We start from the raw sequence: 24,706 nt of genomic DNA, 5'->3' as shown, positions 1-24,706 counted from the left end.
GTCCCTTTCAGAGTTTTAGTTCCTGTAAAATAGATAGTATAATGAAGTTTCTGTGTTTCAATTAATGATCTATTTGTTAATCATCATCAGTTTGATGATAACTAGTCTTTATTTTTTAGCATTAAAAAAATAAAGTCTTTAAAGAAAAGGAGAGATGAGAATAAATTTTCATTTAAGGATTTGTATTATAATGACTGGAAAATTGAAATATGATTATTGTTAAATAGATGATGATAAACCAAATCAGTCATTAGTTGAATAAGAGAAATTATTTTAGCATACTATATAAAAGAATAGATGTTGTATGTCTTTTGAATGGACTATTTTTGGGATCGGGTTGGAAGAAAGGAGCTAACAAGTCAAAGTCCTAATATAAGGATTTTTTTTTTTTTGATAAAGAGAGGATATTCAATATATGTTTGGTTCAAGAAAGATATCCTACATTATGCATATTTACTTGATACACTTTTTTCTATAAAAAAGAAAGATATATTTTTCTAGCAGAAAAGAGATGCAAACAAAAACAAATAGGGGTTTGCTTTAATGATATCACATCTGGTTAGCAACAAAGTTGTATATTCCAGTGTTAAATAGTATATCTATTTACTCATACTTAATTATAATAGGAGTAATTTTTTTTAATTTAAGAATTAAAAAAATACATATATGGTCAAGAATGTCAAAAACACAACACACGACTAGTAGTTTATGGAACACTCCATTGCATATTCATCATCATCATACTTCACAATTAGAATAAAAGGGTACTTGTTTATCGAAAATTAAATAACTAAAAAGAGGAGAGAACAATGACTGCAAACATCATGCACCGATGCATGCATTCATAAAATATTCAACCGATTTGATTTCTCCATCAACTCTTATGTTAAATGAATGCCCCATTTAGCATGCTTTTAAATTTTGTTAAAGGTCTAAATTCAAAATAAACAGATTGATAATTTTTCTTACTTTGATGGTTCTTTTCAGTGGCAAGCGGGGAAACATAATTTTCACAATCAATGTTCAAGGTGATAACTAATCATACCTTTATTGGGTAAATTCACACAAAAGAATTTCCGTCACGTGGTGCGAGGTTACTGGTGCAACTCACAAGATTGGTGCAATACATATGAATAAAATACTAAGTTGCCAAGTAGGCACTATGTAGAGAGAGAGAGAGAAGGGCACTGAAAATAGGAGGTTGTACTTGCACTGGACCATGAGTTGTATGATTCATATTATATCCTGGCCAGAGCCAAGAGGGCACATGGATTGGGCCTGCCGGCCGGGTGAGGGCCCAGCACAGTGGGTCTACAGGGGGTCTACAGGGCTGAGGGAAAGGTGTGGGTGGTGTCAGGCGGTCCCGGCCCGGCAGTTGGAAGGGATGGCTCAGGGGTTTTGGTCTGGTCTCCCACTACATAACCTCTGCCACTGGCTTTTGGCTCAGATCAGGGCTGCAAGTTGGTGAGGGTGGACCTCGACACCACCTGATCCAGACCTGAGTCCGGACCCATGTGTCGAGACTGAGTAGTGGCGCAAGTGGGTGGGGTCAATCCTATCAGAAAGTTGGTCATATGGGTTGGACCAGGGTCCAAAATTTAGGTCCCGGAAATTGTTCGTAAGGATTAATCTACTTACAAAGATCTTTCTTATGCTAAGTTATGCTGGGTCTGTTAACATATCCTCGAGCCGAAACCAATACAATTAGGTAAAAATTACCATATGAAGATTCTACATTAGCAATTCTCTTCAAATTGATGCCAAATCGCCAATGTCTATTAGAAATTGGACCCCAGCCCGTATCTGTACGGGTGCATGATGTCTCTTCCATTCATGTGGCTCGCATGGATGATTGTCTCCCTTTTTGGGCTCAAACCTGTGGGGGATGGAGAGGAAGGTGTCCTTATCATTGGACTACCTAGCTAAAAGGCATTTGCATGGAGATTGGATCAGAATTAAAGCCGAAGAAGTCGAACAATTGATCTCCTCATCATTAATTATATAGCAAATTATATGCTTAATCATTGCCAAAAGTTTGATAAGTGACTACTCGCCATACACACACAAGAAAGCTTGAATAAGTGCGTGATAAAGCTAAAAAGTGCTGGATTTAGTCAATTTTCATTCATGGAAAGTTACAAGCCATTTTTCCTCAGAAAGTTGTAATTAAGCCATTTCTTTAGCCTCATTGGTGTTAGTACCTTCCACATTCATCTATTGATGTCAGCTTGTCTACTGACATGAAGCAAGAAATAGGCACAACTCAAAGCTCAGTGAGAGAAGGAAGACAACTTCTTGCAGCCAGAGCATAATTTGTCTGAATATGTTCTTATTGATTGACAAATCTTAATCCTATTAGCAGTGGTAATATCTCCTTGATTTCTGCAGAATAACAGGATGGCTGTATTATGTATCATTTGTGATCATCCACTTCTAGGAAAAACATGATGATGGAACATTACAAGTTACAAATGCATGGATGGTTCTTGATTCTAAATGCATGCATGGATGGTTCTTGATGCGAAAACCTTGTATATTTCTGGAATTAAATCGGTCATCCTTTTGACCGAACTATCAGCTTCGATCCAACTCTTTCCGAAGTTATGACTTGCTAAACCTGTTGCTTTTCATATGGGGGCATCTTGTGCATCTTAGACACTTCATGATTGATCAATGACACTCGCTGCCTGAACTGGTCTTTTTTTCTGAAACAACGAGAAGAGTGATGGAAGAGAAACAAAATGGAAATGTTTGAACGATTAGCATTATATGCTATAAATAATTTGTTATGAAGAGGTTGTTTTGCAATCTGAGCTTTCTCCTTTCATGTTAAGGAGTAGTTAGCACCCTCCATCATGAAGGAGTGCATGCTCCAAAGGTAGATCCAGACTGCCAAAGCAAAAGGAGGAACGAGATTTTTCAAAAAAAGCCAATCTCTATTACTTGATGTAAAATATGAAAAAACTTCTTCAGTTCTACCCACATTATCCTAATTGCATCAGCTCCTGTTAGATTCTTCTTTGAAAAGAAGAAGAAGAAGAAGAAGAAGAAAAAAAAAAACAGACGTGCCATTTTAGAAGTAGAGAAAAGAAAATCTACATTTCAGTGCTTCATGGCCCCCTTTCACTTTGAAAAATTCTAAAAGCCCAAAAACTGGTCACCGACTTGATTAACAATTTTGGTAATCACAAATTCTATTATAATCACTTTCAGATTTATCAACCCATCTGCAGGGATTGTTATGTCATTTTGACAACACAAATCTCATCCAAAATGGCTAGTCAAATACTATTATTTAGAATTCATGGTCTTGCATAAATATCTAAGATCTCCTCATATATTCTATATGGGACTAAATGCACATCAACATCTTTTTTCGGTGAGGTCATGGGTCAAAAGATGTGTATGCACTGCAAATATAAAAGACATGAGAAAATGTAATCGTCTGAAAAGCAAGAACTATCAAAAGACATCCTCCAAAAGTTATACAATATCCAGCTGTTTTCAATGCCCATGTAGCCTCAACAGAACCAGCAACCAAACGACACTGAAGAAGAACTGTATGAGAGTCTTTTTCCCCAAAAAAACCAGATGACATTATCAAAGTCAAGGCTTCTTTTTTGTAAGTTATGTATTACTTTACCATCGTGATGTAACATATGTTGGGAAAAACAAAGATGATGACGTGCTTGCAAAGAAGGACAGAAGAGAGAGAGAGAGAGAGAGAGAAAGATCTATATGAGTAAGGCAGTGCAAATATGTTTATATGAAGCTTATGGTGAAGAGATACAGAAGCTATTTTTCCTTCAGCATCTTGTTTCATAGCATCTATTAGGATACTAGCATGACCAAGCTGAGCAATAACTTAACCAGTAGCAATAAATAGGATGGATGATATAGATACCTCATTCTCTGCGACTTTACTATCAAAGCCTTTATCTTCTTTCTAATCTAGGTGTCAAGAGTAGAAGTTTAGGATTGAAAGAAAGGAGACTGGTGATCTTACCACCCTAGTATGGTCATTGTCTCATCCACACATCCATCTCTCGTTAAGCACGTCAGTTGCTTGAAACGATCCTCCCTCGCTTCTCTGCAATCAATGCAATTTGAATCCTCAGAATTCTTGTAATATCATTTGAATATAGTAAAATTCCAAGGGCATTATAGAAATACTCAATAGGAATAAGACTATGAAGAGAACAAAGTTAGATAGTGAGACCATTTTCTGATTAGATTTCTTCATAAACCTATCAAAATCAGGTTGTTTTGTGATCGACAAAAAGAACACTAACTTCTACTTTCCATCCAATTACTGGGACTAAATGGATGCAAAGAGTGATGAAGTTTTTAATACATGAGCTTCTGAATACAGTGGGCTCGGCATTGATGTTTACATTAGGGACCGGTCAAAACCGGGAGCTCATCCTCCAGTAAGGTCCATTAGTTTCTTTCAACTTGGCCTCTTTTATAAGTGTTGACACTTTAGGTTCAACTTCATTGTTCCTTGAGGTCCTACTTAAGATCTCACCAAGTTGGGAACCAAGCAAAATAGTTTCCGGTACAACAAACAGAATTCTGTCTGTCTTAGTGCTGAGATAACTTGGAATGGTAAGAGTATCATACTGTTTTGAGTGGTTTTGGCATCAAAAAGCCCAGGTTTGAGGGTAGAACATTGCTTTGGGTTTTGTGTATGCGCTAAGGAAATGGTTTAGAGTCATCACAAGGAGCATGCAAAAATAATCTTATCAAACTTCATATAGGTAAAGGATGGACTCTCTGTTGGACAAGAGTAATTCTTTGTACACCGTAGTATAGAAAAAATACACCGCCCCATCTAATTGGATCATGTAGCTACCACTTTTCAATGCGCATTTAATGCCTGTAGTTTCACTTTTTCATTTGAAACTTTGAATGACAAAAATATCTTTCTTCTTTTGAAAAAATTATGATATCCTGTAGCCATATTATGAGATTCTGCAATTAAATTATGACTTTCTATTCATAATTTGGCCACAAGATATCATAAGGAAGGGAGGGGCATTTTCATCATTTAAAAATTTTATAAATTTTCAATAATGAAAATGCTCTTCACTCTTTATGACTTCTGAAAAAAAATTATAACTTTTTGTATACAAAAAGTTATAATTTGAGTGTAGGATGTCATAATATGGCCACAGGATGTCATAACTTTCAGAATAGAAAAGGTATTTTTGCTATTCACAATTTTAAACAAAAAGCAGAACTGCAGGCATTAAGTACACTATTAAATGCATGTTAGAAAGTGGTGGCTACATGCTCCAATATGGTAATTGGATGGCGCACTCCACATCAATTTTATTGCACCGCATGTGGTGCACAAAGACTTTCTCATTGGATAATGGATAGATCTTTGTTGGCCAAACATGATTAGCTCTGTTATTAGCAACCCTGCCTATTAAAGAAGTTTCTGAAGCCTTCCTCTGGGCCTAAATAAATCACGTTGGGTTTCTATTAGCATGACCAAGTTGATTACTAGAAATAGTTCATCTTAAAACATTTTTATTTGGAGCAGATTGATATATCAAGCAAGATCTTGACACATGCAACACATAGACAACTATGATTAATTTTTTATTTATTTGAAACATATAATTTTATCTATAATTCTATAACAAAAGTGGGAAGGGAATATTTTCTTCCCATTTCCTCATCCTATTCAGTTCGGTCTTTAGTTTTTTTCGGCGATGTCATTCAAATTTACACCCCCCTCCCAGTGCCTTTTTTTTTTGTAAAAAGTAGCATTTCAAATTTTTATATTAAGTAATCACTACTGTGATGGCTTTTATAAATGTACAATAACACTATTTTTGGACTCTACAATTATCTTAGGTACTTTGATTAAAAAATTTAAGATTTTAAAAATTGATATTTTATTGAAAAAAAGTTCATGTAAAAATAATGATCATTATTTATATTATAGCAGACCATTTTAAAATAAAAATCTCCACTATTTATGCTTTGATATAGAAATTTTCTCGAGCTCCAGTGGCATGACCGAACACTTGAAGCACCACCAATTTCATCCACCTCAGATTGGGGACAATATATCGAGAGCAAATGCATAGAATGATTAAATAAATATTGAGAGAAAAAAAATTATAAACCTGTTCTGTAGCACTGGTGTGTGCGTGCGTGCGTGCGTGCGTGTGTGTGTGTAATGACACAGAAATACCAATTTGAGAAATATAATTGTTTAGATCATTTGGCCATACGCAACACAGTGCATAGGAGGCTTCAATAAGGTAAGGGCCTCATGTATGCTGTTAGGGTCATGCAAGAACTGAAAATTGAGTTGGCATTAGAAGAATGGACTTGAAAAAATTTGCAACGGCAAAGATTGCTAGCCTCCATAGTATTAAACTGAGAAGTAAAATCACAAGCCTACTAGAAAAAGATGAGGAGATTGCTATGCACAATATATGATAAGGCAATGACAGTTGCAAACATTTTTTAATTAATTCAGACTTCTTTTATCGTTCAAAATGGCAAGTGTCGGATTCTTACAAGCAAAAGGATGGATTGGGATCGTTTGACTGCTACTCTTTGCTGGTCGATCTAGAGGAAGAGAAACAATTAATCATGATTTCAGACAGTTTCAGTCAGAGTGGTAACTAAACAATAGAAGTAAATAAGGAGTAGCTTAAAATAAGTTCTAGTATTGCAAATAGTGTGAGCAACAAATTTTGTATTCATTGCTGATTAGTATTAATCGTCGATCTTTAACTTTTTGTATTTTATTATATATATAAAAACCAGATCACTATACTGTTAAACAAGTCAATATTTGATGCTAATCTCCATAATATAGTAGAAGGAACTTTAAAAAAATAATAATAATAACAATTCACCTTATATTGTAAGTGTAAAGATAATTAACATTTCATTGTTAGCCCCAGAGAATCTCTGAACAAAGGCAATAAAAATTGCTACTCTACAGAGACTATGCAGTCGATCAAACAGAACCCATCCAATAAATACTTTGAGACACATGTAGATCTACAATATCATCCCCAGCATCTTATTACTTTTCATCTTCCTCATATGGATGTCAATAGCAAACCACCAATCATAATAAATGAGCATGAGTTCTCTTCAATTCAGTCCTTTGCAATACCTCCAATCTACAGGAAAGAAGATGTTCATGGCTCTACAGCTTGTAGAAGAAGTACATCTGACAATCTTTAGCTTTATAGAACACAATATTTGTCTGAGAGCTTCCTGACACTAGAGAACAGGCTGGCTAAACCTGAGAGGGGGAAAGAAAGATATAGATGGTCTCGAGGAGTAACCTTCAGATAGGGACTGTCTACTTGTTGCCAATTCCACCTCCTTTGTGAATTATATAATAATATTAACTTAAAAAATACAAAAGATCTTCCTTCAAGATCAACCTCCATGTAAAGAAATTCGAAATTTCTATTTTCCATTACTCACCTGGAGTAAAAAAAGAAAAAAAATCAAGTACAGTTTCCTTAAAATTGCATAAAAGATTTTTTATCACTCTTTGATGGCCAAATTACCCTTATTCTTTTTATCATTGACATATACTTTCGCACCATCTACCATGGTGAATTGAACATCTAGTGCAACAACATGTAAAGATCTAACATAAGATACATGACATACAATGTATGCGACCATGAAGTGAATCAATTGATATGGATCTGATTAGGTGATTAGGTGAAGTCAAAGTTCTGAGGTAAACTTTTGCACCACCCTGTTGCTTGGGATCACTTATTAGAAACATCAATTGAATGGCAAAGCAGGCTTCGTTGTAATTCTATTTTACTATTAAGCCTTTGAAATAGTTTAGGGGTAAAGGAGTAATATGGGATGGTGGTTAATATTTTATTAAGGTGTTTAACGGTCCCTGTCCCAGATCAGCTGACCGTTGGGAGGTTTCCTTCAAGTTTCCCGCATCCTTTTGTTCCTTCCCTCTCACCAACACAGCTTCAGAACAGATGAATTAAAGTAGAAGAAAATCAGACAAGGAAGAGAGAAGGAGGTAGCAGAGATTGATGAGAGTTTTTTTTTTTTTTAAGTGCCCAACAAAACAGTAGGTGAGCCATCACTCTAATCGATGATTTCTCCTCCGATCGATCCCTTCATCTCTTTAGGAGCCACAAGCCCCTTCCTCCTCCTCTGACCTCCCAGACTGTTAAATCATTTGTAAGAAAGCTCATAGCTTGGGTGAGAATGGAGCTAAACAAACCCAGCAACTGGAGGCAAGAAGAAAATTTTATGGGAAGTGAATGTTTTGTCATCAGGCAGTGCCCATGCTGCTTGTTCAGGAAATTGGGATTTGTTATGTCAGTTTGCCTCCGTGGCATGATGTTCAATCATGCAGGTTTTTTTCTGATCCAATTTTGTTCAAAATGCTTTGAAGTATTAATTTTTGCTTCAATTTTTATTATTTATTACTTTCATTGTATTTTTTCAATTAGTGGCATATGATCCATGGGATCCAAATGGCAACATCCCGATAAAATGGGATGCGATTTCATGGACTCCAGATTAATATGTGGTAAGGTCACGGTGGAATTCTGAATTTGCTTTTTGACAGAACATTGTTCTAGTTTTATTGTCATAGTGGAATTCTAAGATTAATTTGATAATATTTTTTTCTGAAGGAATTGTATCATCCAAGAAGCAGAATTAAAACGTAAAAGTTTGGAATTCAGGAAGAAATTGTTGAGTGTAAAATTTTGAAATTGGAATCTAAAGTAAGAATTGAAAAGTCCCCAAATGGTTCAGAAATATTGAAGTAGATAGATGTTAAAATAGCTGGTATATCTTTTTTTATGTGCATCAAAGATCCAAGCAATTCCAAAATTATCATCAACTATTCACTAGTTCCTTGTATTTCATGAATAAATCTGGAGAAATTCAAATATTTCTGCAAAGAACTGTACATATAATAGATATTATTTTGTTATCAACTTATCAAATCATTAGTGATTAATTAGTAAATGCTGAGAATATTTCATTAATTGTCCGTTAGACTGCAGTGGTGACCATTTTCTCCCTGATTCTACTTTTGCATCAAAAAAAAAAAAAACTCAGTCAATTATCAACAACTTTTAAATCTTACCAGATGGCTTAACAAAAACTAATCTCTACAAGCATCACCTGTCTTGTTTGTGTCTATTAAGGCAATAATTTAGAACATTTACAACAATTTAGTCTTATGAAATCAGATCAGAAAATACCAATGCTTAGCAAAAAAGTGCAAGAAAACCAAACTACTTTGAATCAACAAGGAATAAATATCAAGAACATACTATAGGAAATTCAATCGAAGAACCCATCCGACATAGTAATAAGCAATGTAGTGACACTGATACTGATTCTAATGTTCACTTCTTTGGCGGTGGCGACGATGAACAATTTCCAAATATACCAGCACATCATGAACCCTGGGTGGACCATAGGATGGACATGGGCAAAGACAGAGGTGATTTGGTCTTTGGTGGGTGCCCAGACAACTGAAAAAGGTGACTGCTTCAAGTTCAAGGGGAACATACCTCACTGCTGCAAGAGGACTCCAGCGGTCATCGACTTGCTCCCTGGGGTCCCTTGCAATCAGCAGATTGCAAATTGCTGCAAAGGAGAGGTGGTTGCATCCTGGGGTCAGGATCCAGCAGCAGTAGTGTCAGCCTTTCAGGTGAGTGTTGGGCTTGCTGGGACCTTGAACAGGACAGTCTGCCTATGAACTTCACATTGCTGGGGCCTGGTCCAGGCTACACCTGTGGACCAGCCAAGGTTGTGCCATCCACTACATTCCTTATGCCTGATCGTCACCGGAAAACCAAAGCACTCAGTGACTTTCTTGTGCATCACTTAATAAGAATGACTATCGATGGAGGATCCATTGGTAAAATTCTGGTTAGTGCAGGAATATTTCTTTATCATGTAAAACATGAATGGTTGGTAGAACGGTTATCAGCTTATGTGAGTTATGGTCTAAAGACAGGAAATAAATACATCTGGTGTTTTATACCTTTTAACATTCCTTTTGGGGTTTCTGTTGATCTTAGGTTAAATAAGACTACTGAAAATCTAACGGTAGATGCTTTTGATCTTTTTACTTTTCAACATGCACTTGTATGCAGTTTTAGTTGGATATTCGGCGTAAGAATTTTTCAGTTTTTATTTTGCATGTAACATTGATTTAGATTTCTGTGGCATTAGTTTTCATTAAGAAATGAATGACTTTTTTCTTTTTTTGAAGAAAGAAATGAATGACTTTGACATTAGAGACTTGGCATGTCAGCATCAAAACTCGGACATTTTTGGAAACCTGTTATTATATCATCAGATTTTGTTAATTAGTTTTAATACTGAAAAACTCATTACTTTTTCATTTTTCCATAATAGCACTGTATATCATTGCCATATGATTATGATAGAATGATTACATTGCGATGTTATTGGCGTTATGTGTGTGTGCGCTTTTATTCGCATTGTCATTAATTTCAGCAATTGTCATATGTTAGGTTGAATTTTATTTTGAAAAATTGCATTGGCTGCAGAGAACCCAAGGTTTGTCAGTACGCTTTATTTAGCCCCAATTTAACGAAATCTGATTCTAAAAAAATGAAGAGTTGATCTTATCCTACCACTTTGATGACTCATGAACTAAATCTTCAATAGTTTTCACCACCATCAGGGTGATGAGATAATGGAATGTTGGAATCCCAGATATCTTGTTATCTATTCTTAGCTTTATTCCTAGAATTTAATAGCCAAATATGGGAATCTTCCTTCACCACATGCATTACAAGATCAACTGGCCAGAAGCGAGCATAGCTTGCTGGATCCTGTTTTGAAATTAAATCCTCTCTCCAAATTGAGATCATCTCTTAGATTCTTACTGTTTCCAGAATCTTCAACCCCTCCCTTGATTGCCCTCATATAATCAGAGCAGATTTTAATGAAAGTAAGGGCGTCTGTAATTTGGTTGAAAAACTAGAAGAAGATTTGGAGTGATGTTAATAGACAACAAGGTAAGGAAGATCTATCTAATATAGGCAATATGTAATTCAGGTTAAAAGACTGTTATCAAGGAAACAGGAGATATCCAGCTGAATTGTCATCCAAAGAAGACTTAGATTACTAGGCTTCATCATGGAAAGTAATAATGGTGAATTAAGACCTCTGGCCAACAACATATCTCGATGAAAAATTGGTTCGCATTGGAATTTCCTCTTATATACTAGATTTTCCACATGTTTCTGAGTTTCGATGAAACCTATTTGAGTCAGGTTTCATCAAAAGAAAAGGTCTATTTGGTCAAAAAAAAAATATATCATTGTTTTATCATGCAGGGGGAAAAAAATTAATCATCTTGTTTATGCTGTCCCCCAACATGTGGGAAAACTCATTAAAGCATATTTGTAGTTTATTCTCAACAATCTTTTAGAAGGCCGATCCCTGTTCCGTTAACAACTGGACATCAATCCATAAGCATTAGAATCCTCTTGCCAAATTAAGGACAGATTTTTTGGCTGCCTTTTCGACTACTTCAGAAACATAAATGCATATTCTAAACCAGATGATTTTAGTTATTAGTCTGAACTATGATAGTGTGATCCCTACCGAACCTTTTTGTTGTTGCTTGAGTTTTTCCTTAAACCAAAATTGATGGAATGCTACATTGCTGTGCAGTGACTTGGAAAATGACTTGAACCTACTCACAATTTTTAGTCCAAGAACCCACCCTGCTGTGTCTCCTTCTCATCCTTCTACAACAGCATCATCACCCCTTGCCCCATATGTGCCTGTGGCTGCCACAACAAGAACTGCATCGATTATATCATCCTTCAGACTTGAAAACTCCAATTACACATCCATCCATCCATCCATTGTTAGTAAATAAATCTTCCATTGAATCATGTTACAGAAGCAGCTTGAAGCTGCTGACAACAACTGGGATCAACACACCGAGGAAAGACAACACTCCCTTGTTGCACTGGCATGTGAAGCTCAATTACAAGGACTACTGGCGTGCCAACATGGCCATGACCAACTTCAACCACCGCCTGAACTACATGCAGTGGACCCTTGTCGTCCAATATCGCAACCTCAACAATGTCACCCAAGTTTTCAGCTTCGACTACAAGCCCCTTGTCCCCTATGGCTCCATTAGTAAGCTCCAAATACACTGCCTTCCCCTTTCCCTTCACACTCTCACTAGCAGAAGACATGAGCCATTGGTATGTTTGCAGATGACACCGGGATGTTTCATGGCATGAAGTGTTACAGGGATCTGCTTACGGAGGCTGGGCCCTTAGGCAATGTGCAGCCAGAGCTGCTTCTCCAGAAGGATCAGAACACAATCACTCTCAAACAAGGGTGGGCATTCCCTCATAAAGTATACTTCAATGGTGATGAGTGTGCATTGCCTCCTCCAGACTCATAACCTTACCTGCCTAACTCTGCTCCTGTAAGTGCTCCTGTCATGCTACAGATGTTCGCCATTTCAGTACTCCTGCCGACAGTATTGCTGTTGTCACGAGGGTGAGCTCGGTAATCTCTTAGATGAGATTAACTGTTTTAAAATTTTAGGACAATGTAGATAAATTGGTTCTCATGGCATAAAAGTTTAAGAATTGCTTATCACAAGGAACTTTGAAAAATTTAGTGGTTATCAAATCAGCAAGCGGTTTTGTATTTGTTTATTGAGATGATGAATGGTTGAGGTTCTCAGTTCCTAAAGTCTTAAATGCCTAAAGAAAGGTTCTGTCAACAGGTATACATTCTTGAAGCAAGCTATTTGCTCCCACATTTAACTACCCAAAGTCCCTCCTTTTTAATAACATGATTAAAAAAAGACTAAACAATTCACAGATTGGAAGATACAGAATAAGTCTCTCTTTTTTTTCCTAAAATTGCTTCCACAATTTTGCTTATGCAATAACTGATGGAAGAATTCAAGAAATTTTCAAAGTTACCTTATTATAGGATTCAAACGTTTTTTCAAATCCAAATATTAATGTCTAAGCGAATTTTCAGTTCATACATGATTTTACCATTGTTTCTCAATATATCTCAGTATTTTGTATTTATGGACCGCACAATATAGTTCTTTATTGATGTAACTTGCAAATATGCAGAGCTTAAAATAAATGCATAACACTGCTTAAGTCCAAATTGAGTATTCCGCAATAAGGTGCAACTCAAGGATGAAATCAAACTACAAATTAGAACACATACTGAGTAGAACTTTTCACTTCCTACAACAAATAACTTATGTATTTACAAAATTTATTCAATGCTTATAAACATCATCCTCCATTCTCCTACAACCGTGATGGCAGCATAAATGACAATAAATTACAAGCTAGAATTTTCTGTGAAAAGATGCAACTCAAGGTTGAAACCAAATCAGTAAATAAAATACATATCGAATACAAATTCGCACTTTCTACAGCAAATAACTTCCATGTTTGTGAAATTTATAGAATTAAATAAACACATCCAATATTCTCCTACAAACATGATGGCCATATCAATGACAATAGATTACAAAATAGAATTAACTGCTATTACTGATTGATTTAACTAGCCAGGGAGTGGATTCAAAACACCAATATATATTACAGTAAGTGCAATTTGTCTGGTTGAACATGACACACCTGAATCTGCAGTGTAGCAAGACAATTGGTCCTACTTGCTTTTAAGAAATCAAAATTCACTCCTAGAAGCTTTGAGTAATTTATGTGTACAAATAAATCAAAATTTTCTGGCAAGCCCTAGGCCCTTTACTAGACATAAACCAACAAGCATGCCAAAGTTGCCAAGAAGACCATGACTGGAAGAAGCAAGGGGCCTACTGATCGAGGACTAGCATTTGGTAGCCACGGATATGCATCTGGAGGGGGCATGACGCAGTTATCACCATTGAAGTATATGCGTCGTGGAAAGGCCCATCCCTTCTGGAAAGTGAAGGTTGACGAGTCCTTCCGGAATAGTAGTTCAGACTGCACATTTCCGAAGGGTCCAGCTGCCATGAGTAAGTCATTATAGTATTTGATACCCCATAACATTGCAGTATCATCTGCCACACCAAAACAATGAGGAATGTCATGAAAAGAAAGTTTCAGAACTGCATTATTTCAACATCTAAAATCTATGCAGGTGCACATCATAAACAGGAAAAAAAAAAAAAAAAAACATCCAGCACATATGGTGTGCCCTTGTGATATTAGATCATGAAGGCATCAATTTTGGGAGAAAATTTGATCACCGATTGCAATTAATCAGCAAGAAGACAGGGTATGGAAAAATTTCATCAGAGTTAGCATCAAATAGGAAAGAAGAAAGCAAGAATGCTCAAATGAGTGAAAATAACTCACTTATCGCTCCATAAGGCGTTAATGACTTATAATTGAAGCTAAAGATTTGAGTGAGATTATCGAAATTAGGGTGTTGGACAACTAAGTTCCACTGCGTGTAGTTCATCCGGTAATTGAAATTTGTTATTGTGATCTTCACCCGCCAGTATTCCTTGTAGTTGAGTTTAACATGCCAATGCACTCTTATTGGGCACATATGAGATGTACACTGGACTAATGGTGTATAGCTGTATTTTCCAGGGCCATTGATAGCAGAGGCTAAATAAGGTGAATCTCCCCTGTCATAATACACGAAATAAGTCAATAAAATAAGTTGAAATTTGCATGACGAGAAAATAGCACTGTTTGTATTAGAACTCACTCTACACAGCTTCCAGGCTGAGTTATATTATTTTGGCAGCCACAGGTACATGTTGGACAGTTAACAATTGTGTCATTGTAGAAAGATGAAAGTGATACACAGCATGTGGGAGTTTTCTGAGAGAGAAACTGTGAATATGTGCATGTAACATTCCATGTCACTGCAATAGAGATGCAAAGGTTTGTCAGGAAAAGAGAAAACCATGCTTTCATAACCAAACCCAACATCACATAAGCTGAAGTCCTAAATTTTTATCACATAGTAATATCTCAAATAATTAATTCTCAGCTCACATTTTCCTTGTCCAAAGCCAAAACTGTTAAAACGCTTTCATGTATATTCCATTTAAATGAATCGAGCAACTTGCAGATTTTACTTGCAACAGAAAATGAAGGATAATGAACTTCATGAGACAATTTTTAGTTAGACTACTTCTATCTACCAAAAAAATTTATGAATTTTGGCATGTATCCAAGAGGTTGTTGCAATTTTTGTGTAGATCCTTATAGCAGCTTAGAAATTGGAGCTCACACCCTTCCAATGGGGCAGTTAAAGAACAGGCATCGATGTCATAACCTGGATATACAGGCAAGAATAGCACAACCTATCGTGCAGATAAAAAATTAAAATTCTATCTTCTTTGAAAGAGTACACATTATATCCATTGTTCCATAATAAGTCCCTTTATTAATGTGGTGGACAAAGATCAAAATTTATATGACTCGATCAGCTCCAAAGGCATAGCAATCAAAGAGCTATACTGATTGTGAAATCTTCTAGCAGTTTTTTTGCCCCTCTTTTGCCCTTTGTGGCATGTTACAATAGGATAACTAGTATAAGAGATGCATTACTAGACAAACAACGAAGCTTGAATCAGAACCAGGGTCGTATATACTTACTCATGCTGAACTGCCTGTCCTTATAATATCCAGTCAGAATTAAAACTTCTAGTAAAAAGATTAATAACTAATTTATCTTGGACCAACTGACAACCATAAATCAGAAGGAAGCTATTTCAAAAAACAATCTATTGAAAAATTGGGAAAAAACAGAGAAATTTTCCAGCTAATATCTTACTCAGAGCTTGTGTTGTTCTTCTTCCATCTTGTGAAATAAATTTAGTAGGTTTCACAATTTTTGCAATCCCACATGTATACCCTGGGCCAGGGGCTCTGAGGGTGAAGTTTTTGGGCACACGGACGGTCTTGTTGGTGGTTCCTGCTTGGCCCACACTGAGCTGAAAAGAACTTGCAGCATTGGCTGGGTCTTGAACCCATGAACTAATCACTCCCCCCTTACAGCAATTTGCAATCTGCATATTATATGGAGTTCCTGGAAGTAGATCAACGACTGTGGGATCTTTCTTGCAGCAGTGAGGAATGTTCCCTTTAAATCTTGAGCAATCACCCTGCTCGGTAGTTTGTGCTCCAACCATGGACCAGATTACCTCCTTCTTTGCCCATGTCCATCCCAGAGTCCATCCGGGTGTTTGGATATGACGGTATTGTTGGAAATTGAATATCGTAACAACAGCCTGAGGGTTCACAAATGGATAAACTTAATCTTTTTTCTAACGAGAAACAAACCTCATGTTATACAGTTGATTAGATATCGAGGAAACAAAAGGCAATTCAGGAAGCTTTTGGTGTCAGTTACATTAGATTCACTGAATTACAGTTGCTAAGGTAGTGAGAAATCCCTATATTTTCTTTGTTGATGTTCTTACTAATGAATACTTACAACATAACCATCTGGAGTCCACTGCATAACATCCCATTTGATTGTTATATTTCCATTTGGGTCCAGTGAATCATAAGCTTCTGCAAGTAAAAGAATTATAATTTAACCAATTTAGGTACAAGCACTAATTATAAAACTGTAATCTCTCATAAAGAACATGCAATTCAAAAAAAGAAAGAAAGAAAGAAATACCATATAAGGATCAATGCATTCTTAATGTTCTGAAAAAAAGATTTATATTACTACATGCAGCAACAATTTCTTTATTATTATGATCTAAAACTCCATCTCAAGATCAATTGTCTGACTGAGAATAGCTCTCTCTGAAATCCACAATCAAACTTCAGTGAGTTTAGCCAGTGACACCTTGTAACTACACTTCAAAGGAGGTTTTTTTTAAAAAAATATATTCTTTCTAATAAAAAGCATCTTAGAGCCTACTGATGACCAATCGTCATCTGAAAAAACTACCTTGCAGAAAATTAAACAAAATTTATAAAGACTCAAATTTCATTAATTTAAAAATATAATGCTTATGACGTTTGGAGGTGCCAACTACTAATGGAAACTAGAACTTTTCCAGATTTACCCAGAAACATCGAGAAGAGAAACTGAGGTCCAAACCTGCTACAAAAACACTATATGTATTCTTATGTTCAGCTTTCAATTGATTTGATCCTGGTCTCCTATATATTTTTCACCATACGAAAGAAAAAAGGATAATGGCAATTCCATCAGAAACCCAATGAGTTAGATTCTTGAAAAAGGAAGCAGATTTGAATTTAAAATAATAAAAGTACTAACTTAAATGTTAGAAACATCTCAAATGTTGCAAACATATTAAAAAAGCATATCGTTTTGGTACCTAAGCAAAATGTTGAAAACATAAAAGAAGCATGATGTGATTTTTCTTTCCCAATCCATGAAACCCAAAACTGCTGAGTCTATAAGGAGATCAGTGACATCCACTATCTTCCATAGAACCATCATTACAAAAATGACAAAATGAGCACACGAATCCAAAAAAGATCAAACTTTTGGAAGAATGGACACAGAAAGATCGAATTTTTAGACGAATGGAGGAGATGGAAAGATTTAAGGTGTCGTTGCATTGACCTGTGTAAGTTAGCGAGGAGAAAACCAGAAAGAACGCGAGTAAAACGGCCAAAGGTGTGAGCCTTGAGGTGGATCGGGCAATGGCGGGGTAGGAGGAGCCCAGGCACATCTCCATTGTCGACGGTGTGGAAAGTGCCAGATCCGGCGCAGGGAGGTGAAGACAGCCCGGAACTCGAATCCGACACAGGATCCTCCGCGGCCAATCCGACGGCGGAAGTCCGGTCGCCGAGGCGTCCAAATCTGGCAGCGTTTGGGGCGAGAATGGGGAGAGGAACGAGAAAGGAAGAGAGGAAAGGGGAGGGGAGAGGAGAGTGTGAGAAATTCCAACCAAGCTTTGGTTTTTCTCACTCCCACCACTAAGTAGTGTCGTATGGACAAAGCTAAAGTATTAACCTTTATTATTAGCTATAAAAAACTCTTAAACACTCTCACAATTCCCCCTGGCCTTTCTGCATTTACAACTAAATGGAGAAATTAGTTTATTTGAAATTTTGAGTGAGGCATTAATATTTAATAATATCTCATAAATATTCAGTCTCTGTGTATGACTTGTAGATTAATTCAATTTATTTTTTGTTTGTGACCGTTTTATATGATGAAGATCGATTTTGTCATGTTTTAATAAAGTTACATGACATAAATATGTTTTATTTTATTAATATGGTCCAATTAATTATATTAGTCCTTCAACTAAAGTGTCTCCTAATCACTTTGCATTCTCTTTAAATAACGGCCAGGAATTGTTTTTGTCCATTTTTTTCACCCTTTTTTGTAAATTTTGAACCATTTTAAATTGTTTTAGGGAAAAAAAAAAACGTCCTCCCTGTCTCTGTGCCTATTTTCCTTCAATTTACTACATCTAATCAATATTTATCTCTATGAGGATGTTGTTTTCTAGTTTTCTTATATAATATGCTTGAGTATAAAAAATATTTGTCAAAGAGAGATACTATTGGGAGTATCAAAAAATAATAATATTTCAGTCATAAAAGTTTGCTAGTTAAATTAGAGGTTTGTTTGATTAAAAAAATTGGACCGTAGAATGAGATTGGAAATGAGTTACTTCTATTTTAATCATTTGATAGGAAAAATCATCTCTCGTTCCGATGTTAACTACAAGATAAAATGAGAATATTTTAATTTTTTTAAAATTCAATTCATAGATTTCTTTGATATTGAAATATTATTTTAATTTTAATTTTAATCGTAAACCAATCGTGAGTGAAAAATTTAGTCATTCTAATTTCCATCTCTGATCATTTTGTCACGTACCAATGCCCTCTAAGAAAGTTTATTGATGTTTTTCAAATCTGTGAGAGCTCTAAACCTTGGGCTCACACTTTTAAACGGAAACCACAATGCACGTCGGTCTTATTCACAAGTAAACCTTTTTTTAGTCCATCTCTATCGCCAGTCGATCAGGTGTCCATCAAAAAATAACTTTTCAAGGGTCAATGGCGCCTTGATTTGTCCTTATGCCCCAAGAAGGCTCAGCAGATGACCCCAACCGACCGTTCAATCCCCCTCTAACCATCAAAGAGGGTCCACAAATTATTTGGCCAATCTAACAGCAAATCCACCACCAAATGAAACAATATTCCAACCCTTCTTGTACTTCAAACATTTTTATACTTGACAACCATGCAAATTCTTTTTTGAGATTTTTTTTTTTTTTTTGCCCATACATCAATCGTGAGAATTTCTAATAATACCTGTAAATATGTCCCTCTAAATATTATCGCAGTCGGAGTGTTGCGCCACCAAGATCCGATACTACAAGATACAACAGAAAGAAAGAAGAAACACAATATAAATATGTGGATCGGCCTCAAGCCTATCTCCACGGGACGTACAAGTTTCACTATAAGAGAATAAAATAAAACCAATATAAGAAGAACTCACCGTTCAATCTTTGTATAAGAGTCTCTCATAAAAAAGTCCCAAAATCCTCACAAAAGCTCTTTGAAATCTCTGTTGAAGCCTTTCTGTACCTCCAAGACGTCACTAGCTCTTCAACCCAATAAACAGTTCGTCAATCGGAGCTATATAGGCTCCAGAATCATAAAAACATTGTTTCAGTAGGAATACAGAGTCCCAATCAAATCTAAAACCATCCGTGGCCGTCCGATCATGCAAATACCCCCTGATCATGCCTGATCACGCTCGAATTCGCTTTCAGCCATTCGATCGTGATCGGCTGCAATCTGAGCTGTCAGATCGCATAGAAAACCACCTGAACCATGCTTGGACCGCCACTTCAGTCCACGTGGTTCCCATGGACCACCAGTGCCCCACGGTCCATGGTGGACCGTGTGAGCGTTGGGCTTGGGCACCCGCGTGCACTGGGCCGGCCCACGCGCGTGCATGGGCCTAGGTCGCAAACCCCACGCATGCACCCACGCATTCGCATGCTGGGCCGCATGCTCGCAGCCTAATCGTGCACTGCCGCACATAGCTGTGCCACCACCGTCTCCACCGACCTACCGCCGGCAGGGCTGGCAAAATATAACCCGACCCACCAACCTGACCCATATTCAACCCGCCATAAACAGGTTTGAGTTTAGGCTAAACGGATTTAGGTTCATAAACAGGCCGACCCGTTTAACCCGTTTAATAATTGGATCAGATTTGAGTTTTAAATATCTAACCCGTTTAATCCATTTAATATCCAGGTTAGATTGAGTCAGATAATTCATTTAATCTGTTTAACCTGTTTAACCTATTTTTAACCCATTTAACTCGATCTATTTAACCTGTTTAACCCATTTAAAATCCGTTTAACCTGTTTAAAATCTATTTAACCTGTTTCTGACCCATTTAATCCGATTTGTTTAACCTGTTTCACTCATTTAACCTAATTTGATATATTGAATAAATAGGTTAAACAGGTCAGATCGGGTTACTTGTTTAATAAACAAGTCAGATTCAGGTTTGAATTTTTGACCCGTTTAATAAATAGGTCGGATTTAGGTTGATGATTTTCTGACCCGACATATTTATGACCTGATCCATTTATGACCCAATCCGACCCAATTGCCACCCCTAGCCACCGACCGTCGCAGGCCTCTATCGCTCTGAATTTCGTGCTATCTTCAATTGAGTGTATCTCCTCCGTTTGAACTTCGATTGGGTTGTTCTTGGACTCGTTGGACTCTATTTTTCATCATGGATCTCGTTGTAGACTCAATATGGATCGAATTTTGAGACGTATTTTCTAACAATTTTTATCTTGATTCGATATTCGACCTCCATCCGTCTTTGAGAATCTATGATCTATCTCACCCTCACGCCCTAGGGCATGCCTGTTGTCTCATGGATGGGTAAACGTGGGAGTCATATTAGATGTATGTCCTAGAAGTCAATATGGCTGATTTATTGTAATAAATCTAGGACATAATTTTATATTTAATCCATTGATTTGATCAATAAAAGGATAAATTTATATTTTATTCAAGTGTGATGTATCCTTGAATCGTCTATGGAATTAGTTTTGATACATATTCTCAAGGTGTTGAGAATTAGAGACATGTATTTAATTTCTAAATACTCTCAGTCATAGGATCATCATGAGGATGGTGATCGATCCAGATAGACTGACGCACAGATCACTTCCGTCAGGATAAACAGATCTCTAGTCTACAGAGATACTGGACGACAAATGTGGATAGTTGTTAAGAGAACAACTAGTACTGAGCATGACCATATGAAAGATCACTTGAATTTCTACTCGATCGTCAGTGATCATCTCAATGCTGTAGTTGTGTGACTAGTCCTTTGACCTGAGATGGCACTGCTACTCGCAGTGAGGCTGCTGGAGTTTGATTGACACATAAACATAGATCTCAATAAGCCCTTATAGTGGATATTGGTGACAGTTGGTCTACTGTAGGAGTAAGGTGTGCATCAAGATGGGATTTATTAATCTTGATAGAAAAGAGTAATCCTATGGGATTTAAGAAGCTAAGTCCGAGAATCTGTGGTCACAGTAGTGTGATTGATGGAAAAGAGTTTTCATAGAAGTCACAACTGGACTTGAGCTAATCGAATCTATCATATGACTGATGTTGAGGTTTGACGATTTATCCATGACCTGCCATCTAGTCGGGACTCATGATAGAGGGATTGAATCACACGTTAACTACACCTAGAGATTTATTCAGTTCTACTGGATTGCCACTGCATACTGCTAGGTGTCACTGGTGGATTGTGAGAGCTCACTAGGATTGTTCTGGATCGACAATCCTTGATGAGTTAGAATGAAATTATTCTGACCCATTGAAAAGAGTTTCAATGATACTTTGATAGAGATCATTGTATATCTCACTAGCAGATAGAATTGAAGCTATGGAGTCATACAATAAAGGAATTAGGTCTGAAATTAGCAATTGAGCTTATGAAGTGTCAATTGGATTTAGAGACATCTGATTGGGTTCAAGATAATCTTGCTAGCACATAGTTGGATCCAATTCCTCTTTCCATTTGGATTTCTTATTTGATAAGATAATTTAAACTTAATTATCTGCTAATAATCTAAATGAATAAGATTCATTTGACATCAATTGTTGGGTGTCTAAGGTTATGAATCATATGAATTAAGGGTGCAAGTCCCTTATTAATTTTTTTGATAACTATTATAGGGCGCCACCTTGATTGGATCAAGTTGAACGTGTCCTATGATTAGAGGGCCTTTTAATCTGATATGGGGCATCCCTTGGGTGCAAAAGAGTGTGTGTTTAATTGGGTGCAAAGGCTCCAAGGGTTGGCGCCTAATAGGATTCCTAATGTAAGTTAAATAACTTAAGTTAATAGGAAACCAAATGCAAGTAGGACTTGTATTATGAAATTGAATAGGATTCAATCCTCATGCCTATTTAAAGGAACCTTCCCTAAAGTCCCTAGAGCATCCAACCAGCAGCCCACGCCCACCTTTGGAGACTCCCACGCCCTCTCTTCCTTTCCCTTTCTCTTTTCTCTTTGGGACGTCCCACACCTTCCCTTTATTGGGCATCCCACCTTTCTTCCATGCCAAGGCTTTGGGCATCTTCTCTTTTGCTGGTTTTTGGTGTCTAGCAGTAGCACAAAGAAAGGAGAAAGGTTAGAGAAAAGAAGAAGAAGAAGATTAAGAAAAGAGATCAAATGTTGATCGCAATCCAGGCTTCGTTCAGATTTAGCAGGTTAAATTTTCTTAGAGAAAAAAATTTAATTTGAAGAGAGCTATTTCAGACTAATCTCAAGTGGAGACCCATTGAGGTCAGATATTTGTGTGGCTAAAAAAAAATCTCTTCTCTTCCAAATTCAAATTTAAAAAAAAAAAGATTACAAAACAAGTATGTAAATTGATCACAATCTGAATTTCAGCATATGTCAATTTCAGCATATGAACTAGATCCTTGTGGTTTTATATTTTTATGCATGCATGATTCAGATTAAAAGTATTTTAATTTTATATTCCACTGCGGTGTTTAGAAAATAAAGTTTTTGAAACACACATGCATATCCCAAATCTCAAATTTCAACAGTGGTATCAGAGCCACGAGTTTCATATTGCTGAAATTGTCATACATATTTTGAAAAAAAATTTAAAATCTAATTTTTTCTTAATACATGAGATGTATAGATGAATTTTAAAATTTAAAATTTAATTTTAGATTTGATTATAGAATATATATTTGATATGTGAAAGCATGCATAGATCTAAATTTTGATCTAGAAGAAGTTTTAGTTCATATTTATATAATATATAGATGCATGCATGAAATCTAAAATTTTATATGATCTGAATTTTGATTCATATATGTGATATATAATTATATATTTAGATCATAAATTTGCTTTTAATATGATCCATGATTAATATATGAAATGTATGATATCATGTAGTAGATCTGAATTTTATGTGTATATATGTAATATATGTTTGTATGTTGAATCTGAAAATTATCTTCATGATTTAAAACTTACTTTTATGCAAAGAATTTAGATCTAAAATTTGATTTTAAAATCTGAAATTTGTGTTTGTGCATGAGGATTTTGGTTATGAAAAAAATCATAAATTAGGTCATGTAATAGGATTGCATCTAAGATTTTTGATTTGAGTCATATGGGTCTAATTTGATTAAGTAATTGATCAAATCGAGTCAAATATTGATTAAGATCAGATCAATTAAGTTATATGATCATACAATTATTGTTGATCAAATTGATTGAGTCCCATATATAGAATCGATTAATATAAGGACCTAATTTGGCTCGATGATTTGAGCCAATTCGCTAGAGTTAATCTATTTAGACCAATTGACTTATTGGTGTCTAAGGTAAGTTAATGAGATGTGATTATTTAATTAGTTCCGTTCGCTTATCTGACCAATTTATTGGTGTCTAAGAAAAGTAACGGAGGACCCCCACCGATCTCCACTTACCTGGCCAATTTGAAAGATTAGATCTTAAATTAGATTGCTTAACGGTTTGGTTTAGCTCATGCCAATTAGATCGATCATATGATGACTGATTAGATGAGACCTAAATCTAAACCTCCCCATAAATATTAAGCCCATAGGTCTTCCATCGTTGTAAATGTGCGGGCGTGCTACCAACATTGATTGTTCTCGGCTGGTCACAATGGTTCAGTTGTATCAGGAACACGCAACCACTCTATTAGCAAAGAGTTACTTTAGAATAAGGATGGGGTTGGACCCAATAACTATTAGATGAGGAACCCAATGACGGTCTTGCACCTGCTTGTGAATGGTGGGTCGGACTTAACAAGGAGTGTGGGCAATAACTGTTAAGTGAGTCCATATGACTTAGAGACCAAGTCGCTGCAACATGCTTAGAGAAATATCTAGATAAAGAGTTACCTATGCATCGATATGCATGTTACCAATAACTGTTAGGTGAGATGCATATCATCGGTGGGACCACAGCACCCACTAGGAATTCTTTGTCGTGTTAAAATTTTTATTTTCTTTTCGGAGAGTGGAGAGATCCAATAAATTAGTGGAAGTCATTGTTTGCATCTTAAAGTCTCTAGAAGCAAATACAACATTAAATATAAAAGTTTAACTTGAATTTCTACTCTCACAGTTAAACAATG

The 24,706-nt window shown here is 36.2% G+C and overlaps 2 protein-coding genes across 2 annotated transcripts; one reads left to right on the top strand and one right to left on the bottom strand.

The window, feature by feature from the left end:
- The first annotated feature begins 8,171 nt into the window (after positions 1 to 8,171).
- On the top strand, positions 8,172 to 13,448 carry LOC105058108 (COBRA-like protein 4). The gene is made up of 3 exons (XM_073249547.1): positions 8,172 to 8,386; positions 11,707 to 12,186; positions 12,267 to 13,448. Exons 2-3 carry the CDS (start codon positions 11,814 to 11,816, stop codon positions 12,458 to 12,460), a joined length of 567 nt encoding a protein of 188 aa, XP_073105648.1. The 5' UTR covers positions 8,172 to 8,386; positions 11,707 to 11,813; the 3' UTR covers positions 12,461 to 13,448.
- A 166-nt stretch (positions 13,449 to 13,614) lies between these two features.
- On the bottom strand, positions 13,615 to 17,936 carry LOC105058107 (COBRA-like protein 1). Its single transcript, XM_010940905.4, has 6 exons — positions 17,614 to 17,936; positions 16,498 to 16,577; positions 15,835 to 16,291; positions 14,758 to 14,917; positions 14,397 to 14,674; positions 13,615 to 14,098 (listed from the first exon to the last, which is right to left on the bottom strand). Exons 1-6 carry the CDS (start codon positions 17,726 to 17,728, stop codon positions 13,806 to 13,808), a joined length of 1,383 nt encoding a protein of 460 aa, XP_010939207.1. The 5' UTR covers positions 17,729 to 17,936; the 3' UTR covers positions 13,615 to 13,805.
- Positions 17,937 to 24,706: the final 6,770 nt, after the last annotated feature.

This window comes from Elaeis guineensis, chromosome 15, assembly GCF_000442705.2.
Source record: "Elaeis guineensis isolate ETL-2024a chromosome 15, EG11, whole genome shotgun sequence".
In the NCBI taxonomy this organism is placed as follows: domain Eukaryota; kingdom Viridiplantae; phylum Streptophyta; class Magnoliopsida; order Arecales; family Arecaceae; genus Elaeis; species Elaeis guineensis.
Note: the sequence above shows the minus strand (reverse complement) of the source record. Positions and strands in the feature narration are given on the sequence as shown.

Bases quoted from the DNA above. Each gene is read 5' to 3' on its own strand.
- LOC105058108 (XM_073249547.1), top strand. From the start codon at position 11,814: ATGTGCCTGTGGCTGCCACAACAAGAACTGCATCGATTATATCATCCT. The intron at 12,187-12,266 runs GTAAGCTCCAAA...GTATGTTTGCAG, and splicing joins TGTCCCCTATGGCTCCATTA to ATGACACCGGGATGTTTCAT.
- LOC105058107 (XM_010940905.4), bottom strand. From the start codon at position 17,728: ATGGAGATGTGCCTGGGCTCCTCCTACCCCGCCATTGCCCGATCCACC. The intron at 14,918-15,834 runs GTAAGATATTAG...TCTCTATTGCAG, and splicing joins AAGAACAACACAAGCTCTGA to TGACATGGAATGTTACATGC. The intron at 14,099-14,396 runs GTGAGTTATTTT...TTGGTGTGGCAG, and splicing joins AACGCCTTATGGAGCGATAA to ATGATACTGCAATGTTATGG.